Source organism: Cnephaeus nilssonii (assembly GCF_951640355.1).
Source record: "Cnephaeus nilssonii genome assembly, chromosome: 7".
Lineage (NCBI taxonomy): Eukaryota > Metazoa > Chordata > Mammalia > Chiroptera > Vespertilionidae > Cnephaeus > Cnephaeus nilssonii.
Window position 1 is genome coordinate 85,562,176 of NC_137078.1, and position 12,973 is coordinate 85,575,148.

Here is a 12,973-nt window from a genome sequence, read left to right on the forward strand (position 1 = left end):
AAGTTATTGGTATACACTTGCTAATCAGGATATCAAAGTTCTGTACTTTGCCTGTGTTTTAAAAGTAAACAATAGATACTTTCAATGATGAAAGAACACAGTAGCAATGATATTTTTTCTTTAAAATGTTCATTCTAGTCTAGAGAAATAAGAAAAATTGTTAAGTATACCGTGTCTTGGAGAGGCAGACATAAATACATTAATTAACAACACAGCTTCTTACATTACCAGCAATTTCCTCACCTTGGAGGTTTCATTATCCCAAATGGCTAGACCAAAGTAGTCTTCTTCCAAAAGATTGAGGTGCTCACACACTCGCTTAAGTAAATCTTGTCCTTTTGCATGTTTCTGCAAAAATATACATAGTTTAGTTGAGGTTTCCTCTTACTCTTGTATTCATCACCAAATAAAATAAAATGTCATTTTTCAATTTCCTCTTTTATCTAGTTTAAAAAATAGCTAATAGCTAACATTTTCAAGTGGCTTATACAGTATAAGTAGAACAACGTGAGTTATAAAAATCTTGCTTCATAATTTGTCTACTTAAATATGCAACACACTTATAATGGCTTGGAAATAATGCTACAATTCAAAGCAAGATATAAAAAAGCTTCCCTCCATCTACTACCACCCCTTCACCTCCTTCCTAAACATAACATTCTTTATTTTTTGGTGTAATATTTCCTGAAGCTTGCTATGGGCTGCTGTCAGTCATCATGACGATCTGAATTAACTGAACCAATTGCTGACATTGACAGTTAGTGGCTATGGAAATTATTACTCTCTATCATTCTCAGACCAAATGTCCCAAGAGAATAAACTATGTCTCAAGTCCGTTCAATCTCTTTCAGAAAAATGCATAAAGTGTAAAACTCTAGATACCTGCATATGTTACCTACTGCAGTTGCTCTTTCAGATGTGCTATGAATCATTTTCTTAATATCTCTTTACCTAGAAAATAAATGACTGCCAAATGTGGGTACTTATATTCCTGTTTATAGTGAGGAAATGCCCTAGCTGAGATTTAGAGTAAAAAAATCCTGGCTCCTCCATACACTAGCTCAGTGGTCGGCAAACCGCAGGTCGCGAGCCACATGTGAGTCTACTTTGGGCGAGTCTACTTTGAAGAAGTGGCGTTAGAAGAAGTTTAAGTTTAAAAAATTTGGCTCTTAAAAGAAATTTCAATCGTACTGTTGATATTTGGCTCTGTTGACTAATGAGTTTGCCGACCACTGCACTAGCTAAATAACCTGAGTCTATTTAATCACTCTTACTGAACATTAGCTTTTGCATTTACACCTGTCCTACTTATTGACTGGAATAGTAGTGGGGGGTGGAGGGAGAGAGTCAAATGTGCTAATTAATGCCTTCTGATAAATATATTTTTTAAATGTCAAAAAACTAGAAATAATTTGGAACATATACATGGCATGTCCTTCTCTCAATTAGCTGAGTTATTTTTAATGACAATTAGTAATTCATATAGATGTTAACTCAATTTCAGACTTAGCCCATTTATATTACATCATTTTCTTACCTATGTTTTTACTCTAAATGACAGAGATGATTTGGGAATTCTTCACAACAACTGCTTTATATCAAGCATATAATTGACAATTACTGCTCTAGTTTAAAAAATAGCTAAGATTTTTAAGGATTTTAACTTGTCTTGAAGGAGCAAAAGAGTAACTGAATAACTCACAATTTTATTCAATCTTGATTCAATTTTTATTCTTTCAGAAAATAGAGAATTTTAAGAAATGGCATTACTGAGTGGCATAGGTAAACACCTGAACTTGCCGCCTCGCACAACCACTTCAAAACTACAACTAAAAGACAAAACGGACATCATCCAGAACCACAGGAAGGCTAGCTAAGTGGAAATTCTACAACTAGAAGGAAAGAGAAAAGCACGCTGAGACTCAGAGGAGCTGCGGAAGTAAAGGCAGAGGTACAGAGAGGGCTGGCAACTGAGTACGCGGCTGGCTTTTTCAATCCACAGGGAGACACAAGCTCCCGACTGCTCTGAACTCCAGTTCCGGGCGAGACTCTGGGAACCTAGACTCATACAGGGAGAAACTGGACTGTCTGGCAGCGGGCGGAACTCAAGGGCGGCTTTCTCTCAGAGGTGCTTGCAGCAATTACCAAGGGACACTGAGACCTGGGGGCCGCTTAGGGCAGGGCTGACGGGAAGCCATTGCTGTTTGCTCCGCCCTGAGACTCCGCCCTACCCAAGCTGTGCGCAGAGGCTTTTGCAAATGAATGGCCTGGTCCTTTGAAATCTAAAATTACCTATCAAACTGCAGCTGAGTTTGAGAGAGAAATATCAGAGAGACCCAGAACATCCAAAAGAAAGCCCAAGGCCTCGCAGCAGCTGGCATTGCTTCACAGCTGGGCCTCATCTGGGCACCTCCAAAACCCAAACAAAGAAGAGGAATCCTCAGATCTCTCCTAGCTCCTGATGGGTGGCCTCAGGCAGAGGCTAAATTAGCACCTCCTTGGAGATCCAAGAGCCAGTGTACCCAGGGATCAGAGTGGGGCAATCCAGATTACAACTCCTCAGATCCATAAGGGACACACTCAGGGGGCAGACCCAGCGAGCACCAAAGCCCCACTAAAGCAAGTCTTGCCTCATAAGGGTGTCTCCAGCACAGAAGTTCTCCCATCATAGACACAGCTGATCCTCACAACCAATTGGCCTGGAGGTCAATTCCTCCCAGTGATACCAACAACAATCAAGGCTTAACTACAACAAGACTGTGCACACAGCCCACAAAGGGGTGCACCAAGAGTGTCCACATCAGGTAACTGGGAAGGCTGAGCCACTGGGCCCTATAGGACACCTAGAACACAAAGCCACTCTATCAACTCAGGGAAGCAGCCAAAATGGGGAGACAGGACACCAAAGAAAGGGTGTCACTACTATCATTACGTGCCCCCGGTGGAGGTGCAGAAAATGTAACTAAGACCTTGTCTATATAAAAAGAAATGGACAGCCAGTCTGAAAGGGAATTCCCATGGACTAGAACAAAGAATATCCTTACATGATATTATCCTACACTGTCATTAAAAATTATTCCCAGATTTGGAACACCCCCTGTACTTATAATAGTTCCTCGCACCCTTGGGGATAAAAAATAAATAAAATAAAAAAAGTCATATGTTTGGTGCTTGGAGACAAACTTAACACATCTCTTGATACTTTAGAATTACTACAGCATAATATACAATTATCCCAAGCAAACATACAAACTAATTCTTTGAATGTCTGGCAGCAATTTAAAAAGGACATGTAAGGATTTAACCCTTTTCATTGGGTAGAGGGCCTCCTGGGAGGGCACCTGAGCATTCTATATGGGTCCCTCTTACCCTTTAGGCCAAGAGAGACCCTCTTCTCACAATTCAATTGCTCACAGCTGTTGCATGAGCTATCAGTTCATGTCGAGGTTGAAGTCTCGTGACGACTGGTGCCATGGATCTGTCTATCACCCAGTAGGGCGAACTGAGCCCTCCCTGGAGAAGAAACCCGGGTTCCAAAAGATATGTGATCAGTGCTGGGGCCCCGCCAGCAGGCAAGGGGATCCCAAGGCAGGTGCTGGGCATGGAGGCCACGGGGGCATAGGCTACCAAGAAGACAAAACTGAACCTCACGTCACCCTGCTTGGCCCCGGAGGATGGCTGGTTAGTCAATGACGGGTAAGATTCCTCAAGGAAGGAACAACCTAAGACAGGCACAGTCGCAGAGGGGCCATCAGGAGAGAATTTGGGGATCAACAGAGGTGGGGCACAGACCCTCACCCCCCCAACATTGCAGGGGCCTGAATCCTAGCCCCTTCTGAGGGAGGTCTCCTGCCCCCATGGCTGCTTTGTGCTTCCCATGCCCAGCTCAGATCAGGACCCAGGTGACCGACAGAGACTTGGCCGACAGCAGCTGCCCTCTCACTCCAACAAGAATTGTTTGAGTTGCCCTGTACCCATGGTGTGGGGAAGGGGGTTTACGATATCTAAATCCAGCCTACCACCAGGAATGCTCAGGACCTACTCAAGAAGGCAAATAATCCCTTCCACCAATATTTACAGGGTAAAACAAGATTATTGTTAGAGTAATAAATTTGACAGTAAAATAGTAGTCAAGTTTTCAGACAAATTTAAATTGGCTAGTTGAAACAAGTGAATATTCTAGAAAAATTAATTGTACCAGACAAAAAGGTGTTCCTAAAGAGTCAACTAAAATTTTTATTGGTACTTCATCTCATGATAAAAGTGTGCACCATATAATGAACCTAAAACAGCTATATTATAGTGCAAAAAATTAAAATGTAAAAGCCACCAAGAATACACTATAAAATTTTCAAAAGCCTCCTAACATTTAAATCAAAAAAGGAGGGGATAGTAGAGGAATATCATGTAAGGAAAAATATCCTGTAAGTAAATTACATCTAGAAAATTAATACGTTAGAAAATTAATTGTAAGGCTAAAAGCAAGACACCCATGAAAAACACACAAGGTGACAAAACAAGCCAGAGGAAAATCATTTGGGCAAAAATTGAAAAAGGATCCCCAGTCAAACTTATAGAAAATATTCCTTTATTAACCTTTGGTCGAGAATATGTTTGTATATTTTCAGAAAACAACTCCGAGACCATGTGGATTCCAGCAAGAGAGGAATCGACAGGACTACTCCAGCCATGAAGACAGAAGAGAAGCAGTCCAGAGACGGAAGACGCTGATGTGGCCTTCCCATACTAGCAGTTAGCAGCTGTGCATCACTGCAGATTGCCCAGGACCAAACTGGACAGAGTCGGACCTGCATTACCACCATTTGTCCACCATCCAGAACTGAAATGTCAGTGCTGACATGTACACATAAGGAACTGTTGGACATTGAAATTGGGTCTCAAAAGAACTGTTGGCCCAGAAAAAAACTCACTACACACTGATTCATTTGCCTGTCACCATAACCATTATTGCTTGTCTCATTTTCGGTTCTTATAAGTGTATTTCTAATAGCACATGATCTCACTCATCTAGGGGAAATAATGAACAACATAGACTGATGAACAAGAACAGACCCAGAAACAAGGAGGCATGGATCAGACTCTCGGGCCTCAGGGGGAGGGTAGGGAAGGGTGGGGGTAAAGGGGGAGACCAACCAAAGGACTTGCGTGCAGGCATATGAGCCTAACCAGCGGTTAAGGACAACAGGGGGGTGGGGGCATGTGTGGGGAGGGGTGTGGGATGGGAATGGGGGGACGAGGACAAATATGTGATACCTTCATCAATAAAGAAATTAAAAAAAAATGGGGAGACAAAGAAACAGGTCACAAATGAAAGAAATGGAGGAAAGCAAACGACTGGATTTAGAGTTCAAAACCACGGTTATAAGGTTTTTTAAGAATTTTCTAGAAAAGGCTGATAAATTTAGTGAGACCCTCAAGGATATGAAAAAGGACCAACTAGAAATTAAGCATACACTGACTGAAATAAAAAATAATATACAGAGATCCAACAGCAGACTAGAGGATCACAAGAAGCAAGTCAAAGATTTGAAATACAAAGAAGCAAAAAACACCCAACCGGAAAAGAAAAAAGAAAAAAGAATCCAAAAATATGAAGATAGTGTAAGGAGCCTCTGGGACAACTTCAAGCGTACCAACATCTGAATTATGGGGGTGCCAGAAGAAGAGAGAGAGCAAGATACTGAAAACCTATTTGAAGAAATAATGACAGAAAACTTCCCCCACCTGTTGAAAGAAATAGACTTACATGTCCAGGAAGCGCAGAGAACCCCAAACAAAAGGAATCCAAAGAGGACCACACCAAGACACATCATAATTAAAATGCCAAGAGCAAAAGACAAAGAGAGAATATTAAAAGCAACAAGAGAAAAACAGTTAGTTACCTACAAGGGAGTACCCATACAACTGTCAGCTGATTTCTCAACAGAAACTATGCAGGCCAGTCGGGAATGGCAAGAAATATTCAAAGTGATGAATAGCAAGAACCTACAACCAAGATTACTCTACCCAGCAAAGCTATCATTCAGAATTGAAGGTCAGATAAAGAGCTTCACAGATAAGAAAAAGCTAAAGGAGTTCATCACCGCCAAACCAGTACTATATGAAATGCTGAAGGGTATTCTTTAAGAAGAGGAAGAAGAAGAAAAAGGTAAAGATAAAAATTATGAACAACAAATACATATCTGTCAACAAGTGAATCTAAAAACGAGTGAATAAAAAATCCAATGAACAGAATAATCTGGTGAATATAATAGAATCAGGGGCATAGAAAGGGAGTGGACTGATAATTCTCAGGGGGAAAGGGGTATGGGAGTACGGGAAGAGACTGGACAAAAATCATGGATGAGGACAGTAGTGTGGAGGGTAAGGGCATGGGGTGGGGTGGGAACCGGGTGAAGGGGAGCTATGGGGGGGAAAAAGAGGAACAACTGTAATAATCTGAACAATAAAGATTTTTTTAAAAAAGGAAAGAAATGGCATTACTTGATTTAAGTTTTTTATATCTTATATAATGGGGATAAAGAAATACATTAAGTAAACTAAAGCTTATCAAGGTTTAGAGAGGAGAGCAGAAGTGAACACATAGTAAATTTTTTTTTACAAATATAATTATGGGAATAACTGGATATAATATCAGAAATTGAAGCTATCTTAGGAAATTTAGTCATGGAAGGTCAATCTATAAGTAACAAACCTATTTTTTAAAAACAAAATTGTTTTGGCCCTGGCTGGTGTGGATCAGTTGGTTGGGCATTATGCCATGTACCAAAAGGCTGTCAGTTCAATTCCCACTCAAGGCACATGCCTGGGTTGCAGGCTCGATCCCCAATGGGGGAGCATGCAAGAGGCAGCCTTTCAATGTTTAGCTCTCACATCGATGTTTCTCTCTCTCTCTCCCTCTCTTCCACTCTCTCTAAAAATCAATAAAAATAATTTTAAAAATTTGTTTTGATTATAAGAGTAACACATGCTCAATTCACAAGATTTGACAGATGCAAAAAAAAAACACAAACTGAAGAAAATAGACTCACTCATAATCCTTCTACACCTATACCTCCAGAAATATCACTATTAGCATTTAAGCCCATAGAAATTGTCATTATACTGGGTCTTATCTCAGGCCATGCATGACACCACTTACCCAATCCTACATGAAATAATTTGTAAGAATTCTAACTACCGAAACTTAAAATGTACTTACTTCTACAACACATTCATACACTGTGTCATCCAACAAAGAAACCTTGCAATGCATGTTTCTGTGTCTTCTGATTGATTTCTGGGAAGCTTTTAATTCTCTTTCTGCTTTTGATTCAGGGCTTTCTTCTTTCACTTCTATTTTAGAGCACTCTTCAACTCCTCCTTCCTTAGTTTCAAAATCTGGATCTTCTGTGTGTTCTTCCTGAGCAGGCTACATATGCATGACAACACCAAGTCAATAATAAAGACATTTCACAAAGCATCCTGTATATACTTCTACCTATAATAATGCTACTAATAAAAGCACTAACTGAAGAAGGAAAACTGTTGAAACAAATATAAGTGATGCTAATATTAAATAATTATTTTTCTATAAAAGATATTATGATCTCCCAAAAGAACTACAGACTCTCCTATTCTTAAAACTGCATAACAGAAGGTAGAATCCCATCTTTCAAATCAATAAATGAAGGTTTCAGGTGAATTAGAGGATACCTTTTGTTGCTTTCAGCATTATATATTCTTCCTGATTATGCCATTATATAATTTTAAAACCTATCAAAATGTTAACATCTCTGTGCCATGCTCCTTAATTTTAACAAGGTAGCCTAATGAACTGCAAAATGAGATGTGATTTGTCACATATTCAAAATTTTATGAATGGCTAAGAGGGGTTCTTGGGACCAATTTTAGAGCATAAAGCAACATATATAGTAGGCTAACTGTAATTACCAATTAACTGATACCAGGTATCAATCATGATAAATACAAAGAAGGTTCAAAGAAGCAAGAGACAAATTGAAATATGGGTCTCCTGGGGCCTGAACTGTTATGAGGCTTTTTTTTTTTTTTTTTTTTTTTTACGTCTATCCATCTTTGAATGTATCTTCATATAATTTACACTTATATCCCAAAGCAATACAACTAAGTGGAATAAGATTTTGGCAGACATTTTTCAAGCACAACAAAATTATTTTCATTTAAAAGAATACATGCTGACTTTTAGGAAAAAGAATTTAATTATTTGGCTCCTGCATTACATATTGGAAGAGGTCTGTCTAAAACAGTGGTTCTCAACCTTTCTAATGCCGCGACCCTTTAATACAGTTCCTCATGTTGTGGTGACCCCCAACCATAAAATTATTTTCGTTGCTACTTCATAACTGTAATTTTGCTACTGTTAATGAATCGTAATGTAAAGATCTGTGTTTTCCGATGGTCTTAGGCGACCCTGCTAGCGGTTCTCAACCTGTGGGTCGCGACAGGTTGAGAACCACTGCTGTAGAGCTTAAGACCATCGGAAAACACAGATCTTTACATTACGATTCATCAACAGTAGCAAAATTACAGTTATGAAGTAGCAACAAAAATAATTTTATGGTTGGGGTCACCACAACATGAGGAACTGTATTAAAGGGTCGCGGCATTAGAAAGGTTGAGAACCAATGGTCTAAAAGGATCCTTCCAAACCTCATGACCCTCTTAAAGGCCACCTCTTCAGAGAGGCCTTCATTGGCTATCCTACCTATCCTATTCTTCACATCAGTACCTGCTGTGTTGCTTTCATAACATTTATTATGATAATTATTTTGTATTTACCACTTTTTGTCTCCTCCATTAGACTATAAAGTCATCAAGAGTAGGGATATTTGTTTTATAAAAATAAAGCAAACATTTACATAACAATTACAAAAGCATTGCTCATATGAACTCATTTTATCCTCATAAAAACCTCTGGGGAGGTTACTATTATTATCCCCATTTGACAGATAAGAAACTGAAGCCAGAGAAATTCAAATAACTTGGGATCATACAGTTAATAAGTCACATATCAGTCTGGCTCCAAAATTCATGATATCAAACTTCTTCACCATATTATAGTTTTTATTTACTAATGTATATTCAGCTTAGGGTCTGGTACACATAGTAGGTTTTCAATAAACAATTGTTTAATGAATAAATAAGTATTAAAAACTGACACATGGCTTCTAACAAAATCCAAGGCACTCTAGATGAAAAATGGTACAGTCCTATAAGGTAAACTCACTTTGTTAAAAATTCTGAATAGAAAAGGACCACGCAAATGAAATTCTCCTACATGTAAGAAATATAGTTAATGCATATAAGACTAATCAATGGACACACACAACAGGAGGGTAAGGGCATGAATGGGGGAGGCTGGGGGGTAATGGGGAAATAAGGACACATATGTAATACCTTAATCAATAAAGAAATTAAATTAAAAAAAAGAAATATGGTTAAGCAATAAGGTTCTGATCCACAATGCTGTGATTTTAAATACTAGCTTCCATAAAGCCCTAAATAGTTCACTCCTTTAAACAATACCCTCTTGAATTTTTATTATTTATTTTGTTTATTTTTCTTTATATGTAGATAAATACCTAAACACAATTTATCCCAATTCTGAATTAATGAAATTTCAATGAATGAGATTTTAATTAAGTCTAGAATTAATTTTGTCTGTCATGTGTTTCAACTTCAGTACAAATGCTATGATCTTTAGACAAAATAACCCTGATTAAACGCTAACTAGAATGAGATATGGATTTTTCCCTACATAAAGCAAAGGACCAAAAAAAAAGCAGTTAAAAACCTCTTGAAAGTACCAGGCTTCCTGAAAGAGGGTAGAATTTAACTATTGGTATTCTTCAAATAAAATTAACAATATTAAGATATGTAGTGTATCTTTGCCTTTACTGAGAACAATAACTAACATTGAGTGCTTACTAAATGCCAGGCAATGACTTGAGACTTTACATGTTTATCTCTTTTAATCCTCATAATTGCCAAGTGAGGTGGATATTATTATCCTCAGAGGAGGAAAATGATAAAGCAAAAGTGTAACTTCTCTATGATTTGAACTCTCTAGTCTGATTTCATAGCCTGCATTCTTAACTATTACACTATATAGTAAATCTTATGTTCAATCTTGTTTCACTACTAGTAAGTATGTAATTACAACTTTATCCTAAATTTTACTCTTAGCACGTTTATTATACAATATTTCTATAAATACATGTAATACTTTAGAAAATTCTAATAAAACTGTATAGCCCAAACCTGAGACCTATGATCTATATATATAAAAGCCTAAGCGACTGTTCTGACCAGTCGACAGGTCGACTGGTTGACCATTCGCTGTAATGTGCACTGACCACGAGAGGCAGATGCTCAACGCAAGAGCTGCCCCCTGGTGGTCAGTGTGCTCCTACAGTCAACCTTTCGCGGCCGGCCAACCTCCCGCGGTCCCTCCTCCCTGGCCAGCCCTGATCAGCCCCAATCGACCCTGATCGCTGGCCAGGCTGAGGGACCGCACCCATGCACAAATTCGTGCACCGGGCCTCTAGTAAAAATATATAGGACTTAGACTTTTACTATGCAGATAATACTCACATGCTTCAGAAATAAAAAGACTGAAAATTTCCCCATGTTTTTTGGACAAATGAACAAATCCAGAGCTCATGTTTCATTAGCTACACTGTGACACAATTAAGACCACAAATTACTATATATTACAATGGTGATATAAAGACTTAGACTTTCTCATCTGTATATAATACTCTGTTACTCTGTGGTAATATGATCCAGTTAGAAAAGATGACAAAAATAAGGCAGGCATGGCTCAAATCTATCACGTACCTCTGGATGGCTTGAATCTATCACATGGCTTTAATGAGAGTTCCATTAAAAAATCATGTCTGCTGATAACTATCCCATTCCTAATAATTCCAACAAAATTAACTCTAAACCACCTTAATTCTTTTTTCCCTTTTATTAAATATCATGGATATGTTCCACAATAACAGTAAAATGACAAAGAGGCTGAATAAATTCATTGGATAAGTTCTTTTCTTTCATTTTGTTTTCTTTGATTTATACCGTATAAGTACCTTTTAAAAATCAAGTTTCCATTGACTACATTAATTTCTTTGTCTTTTATAATTTTATTTTTTAATTATAGTTTACATTCAGTATTATTTTGTATTAGTTTCAGGTATACAACATAATGGTTAGACAATCATATACTTTACAAAGTAGTTCCCCTGATATTTCATCTGGCGCCATACCTAGTTATTACAATATTATTGACTATATTCCCTGTGCTGTACTTTACATCCCCATGACTACAATAATTTCTTTAGAGCAGAAACTCCAAAGCTTCATGTTACTTATTACTATCAATCCCAAGTCAACTGGCTATAAAACCTAATGTTCTTAAATGAAAAATAAAGTGTCTAACCTACCTTCATTACACCCACCTCTCACACATTCACATATCCTTACCTGTGTTTCTGCACTGCTTAATGAGTGAAGATCCAAGGATGGGTCTGTTTTGAGTTCAGGTTCAGGAGCTGCAATTGGGGCCTTTAAAATGACCTCTTCATCAAGACTGGTTGCAAATTCTATGTCTTTCTGACCTCCTTCACCTTTCTCTTTAGCTGACTCTACTTCTTTGCCTTCTTCCTCAGAGACCTGAGATTTAGGCCTTTTGAGAAATGAGGAGAACAGCCGTGACAGGCCCCTGTTTTCTGATGTCCGCTCCTTGTTCTTGGTCAAGTCTTCATGTGTAGGAGTGTCTCCATTAGATGTTTTCAGCTTCTGCTCACACTGATTATCTCCCTCAGCTGCTGCTTGAGAAACCTCTCCCAGCTGACTTTCTTGTTGGCCTGAGTTTGTAGCTCCCTCTCCCTCTTCCTTCTGTTGTTGGTGCTGTGAATTTTCAGCCTCAGCCACTAAACTCTTCTCTGTTGTCATGATGTTGCTATTAAAAAGAAGTTGGAAAAGGAGGCTATTATAAGCAAAACACATTACCGCAGGCGAAACCCTAAATCAGGTCAAGTGTGCTAAAATTAATATATTTAGGTATTTAATCGCCAACAGACAATACTCCAGTCCATTAAACATCAGGCTTTCCATTAAAGCACAAAAGTATTTACCTATACATCCTGAATAAATTATTAATGCCTTGTCTTGCTAAAGATATTCACATAGAGAAATTAGCTTAAAATAGTACCCCTTGAGGTCACCTTAGTGAAATATATCATATTTTAAATTCAATGCTCAAAACTGTACAGAGCAAATACTTTATCCTGCCTAAAAAAGGATCTTATTTGTATAATGTCTTCTGAGGGTATCAATCTGAAGGTGCAAGGTTGCAGGAATTATTCCTCTATACCCCAAAAAATGAGATTAAAAGCCCCTCCCCAACTCCTTATTGTTCTTTTCCCCTATATTTCTTAGAATGCATAGACTTCTCTATTAAGAACAACAAATTCAGAATTCTGATCATTTATCAAACTTGACAACAATGACAAGGAATCACAAAAAATTCCTTAGGTTTTCCTGTTGCAATACTAAATTACAGGGTTTTATAGAAGTATCCCACTTTAAGTTCTTTAAGACCTTTTTATCTCTGACAAATGTGATTTTGAATGCTCAGCATTTTTAAGAGTAGGCAGTTAAACTATTACAATGTAGAGAAATAATAGAGAGGAAAAAAAGGAACAAAATAGAGAAGACAATTTTAGAAAGCAAACAATTCAATTGGAGGAAAGGAGGAGAGGTAGGCTATAGACCGCACAAATTTCAAATTTGTTGGTTTCTAGCCTCTTGATCTCAAAATCCCAGTATTATTAACCAAGCCTTACAATAATAGCCAAAAAGCACTGTCACACCTTGTTACCAAAGAATAACCCCCACACAAGGGAACTTTTGAGACACTAGTTGACTA

General features: G+C 38.1%; 1 protein-coding gene across 13 annotated transcripts in view; it reads right to left on the bottom strand.

Moving 5' to 3' along the window:
• EPB41 (erythrocyte membrane protein band 4.1) overlaps positions 1 to 12,973 on the bottom strand; it is a 162,525-nt gene that overhangs the window by 84,747 nt on the left and 64,805 nt on the right. For 12 of the 13 annotated variants that reach the window (XM_079776693.1, XM_079776692.1, XM_079776684.1 and 9 more), the window contains exons 2-4: positions 11,527 to 12,004; positions 7,223 to 7,432; positions 244 to 348 (exon numbers count right to left, since the gene is read on the bottom strand). In XM_079776693.1, coding sequence (XP_079632819.1) covers positions 244 to 348; positions 7,223 to 7,432; positions 11,527 to 12,004 — 793 coding nt within the window. The remainder of the gene's footprint in view (positions 1 to 243; positions 349 to 7,222; positions 7,433 to 11,526; positions 12,005 to 12,973) is intronic. The other variant, XM_079776694.1, reaches the window with a different exon arrangement.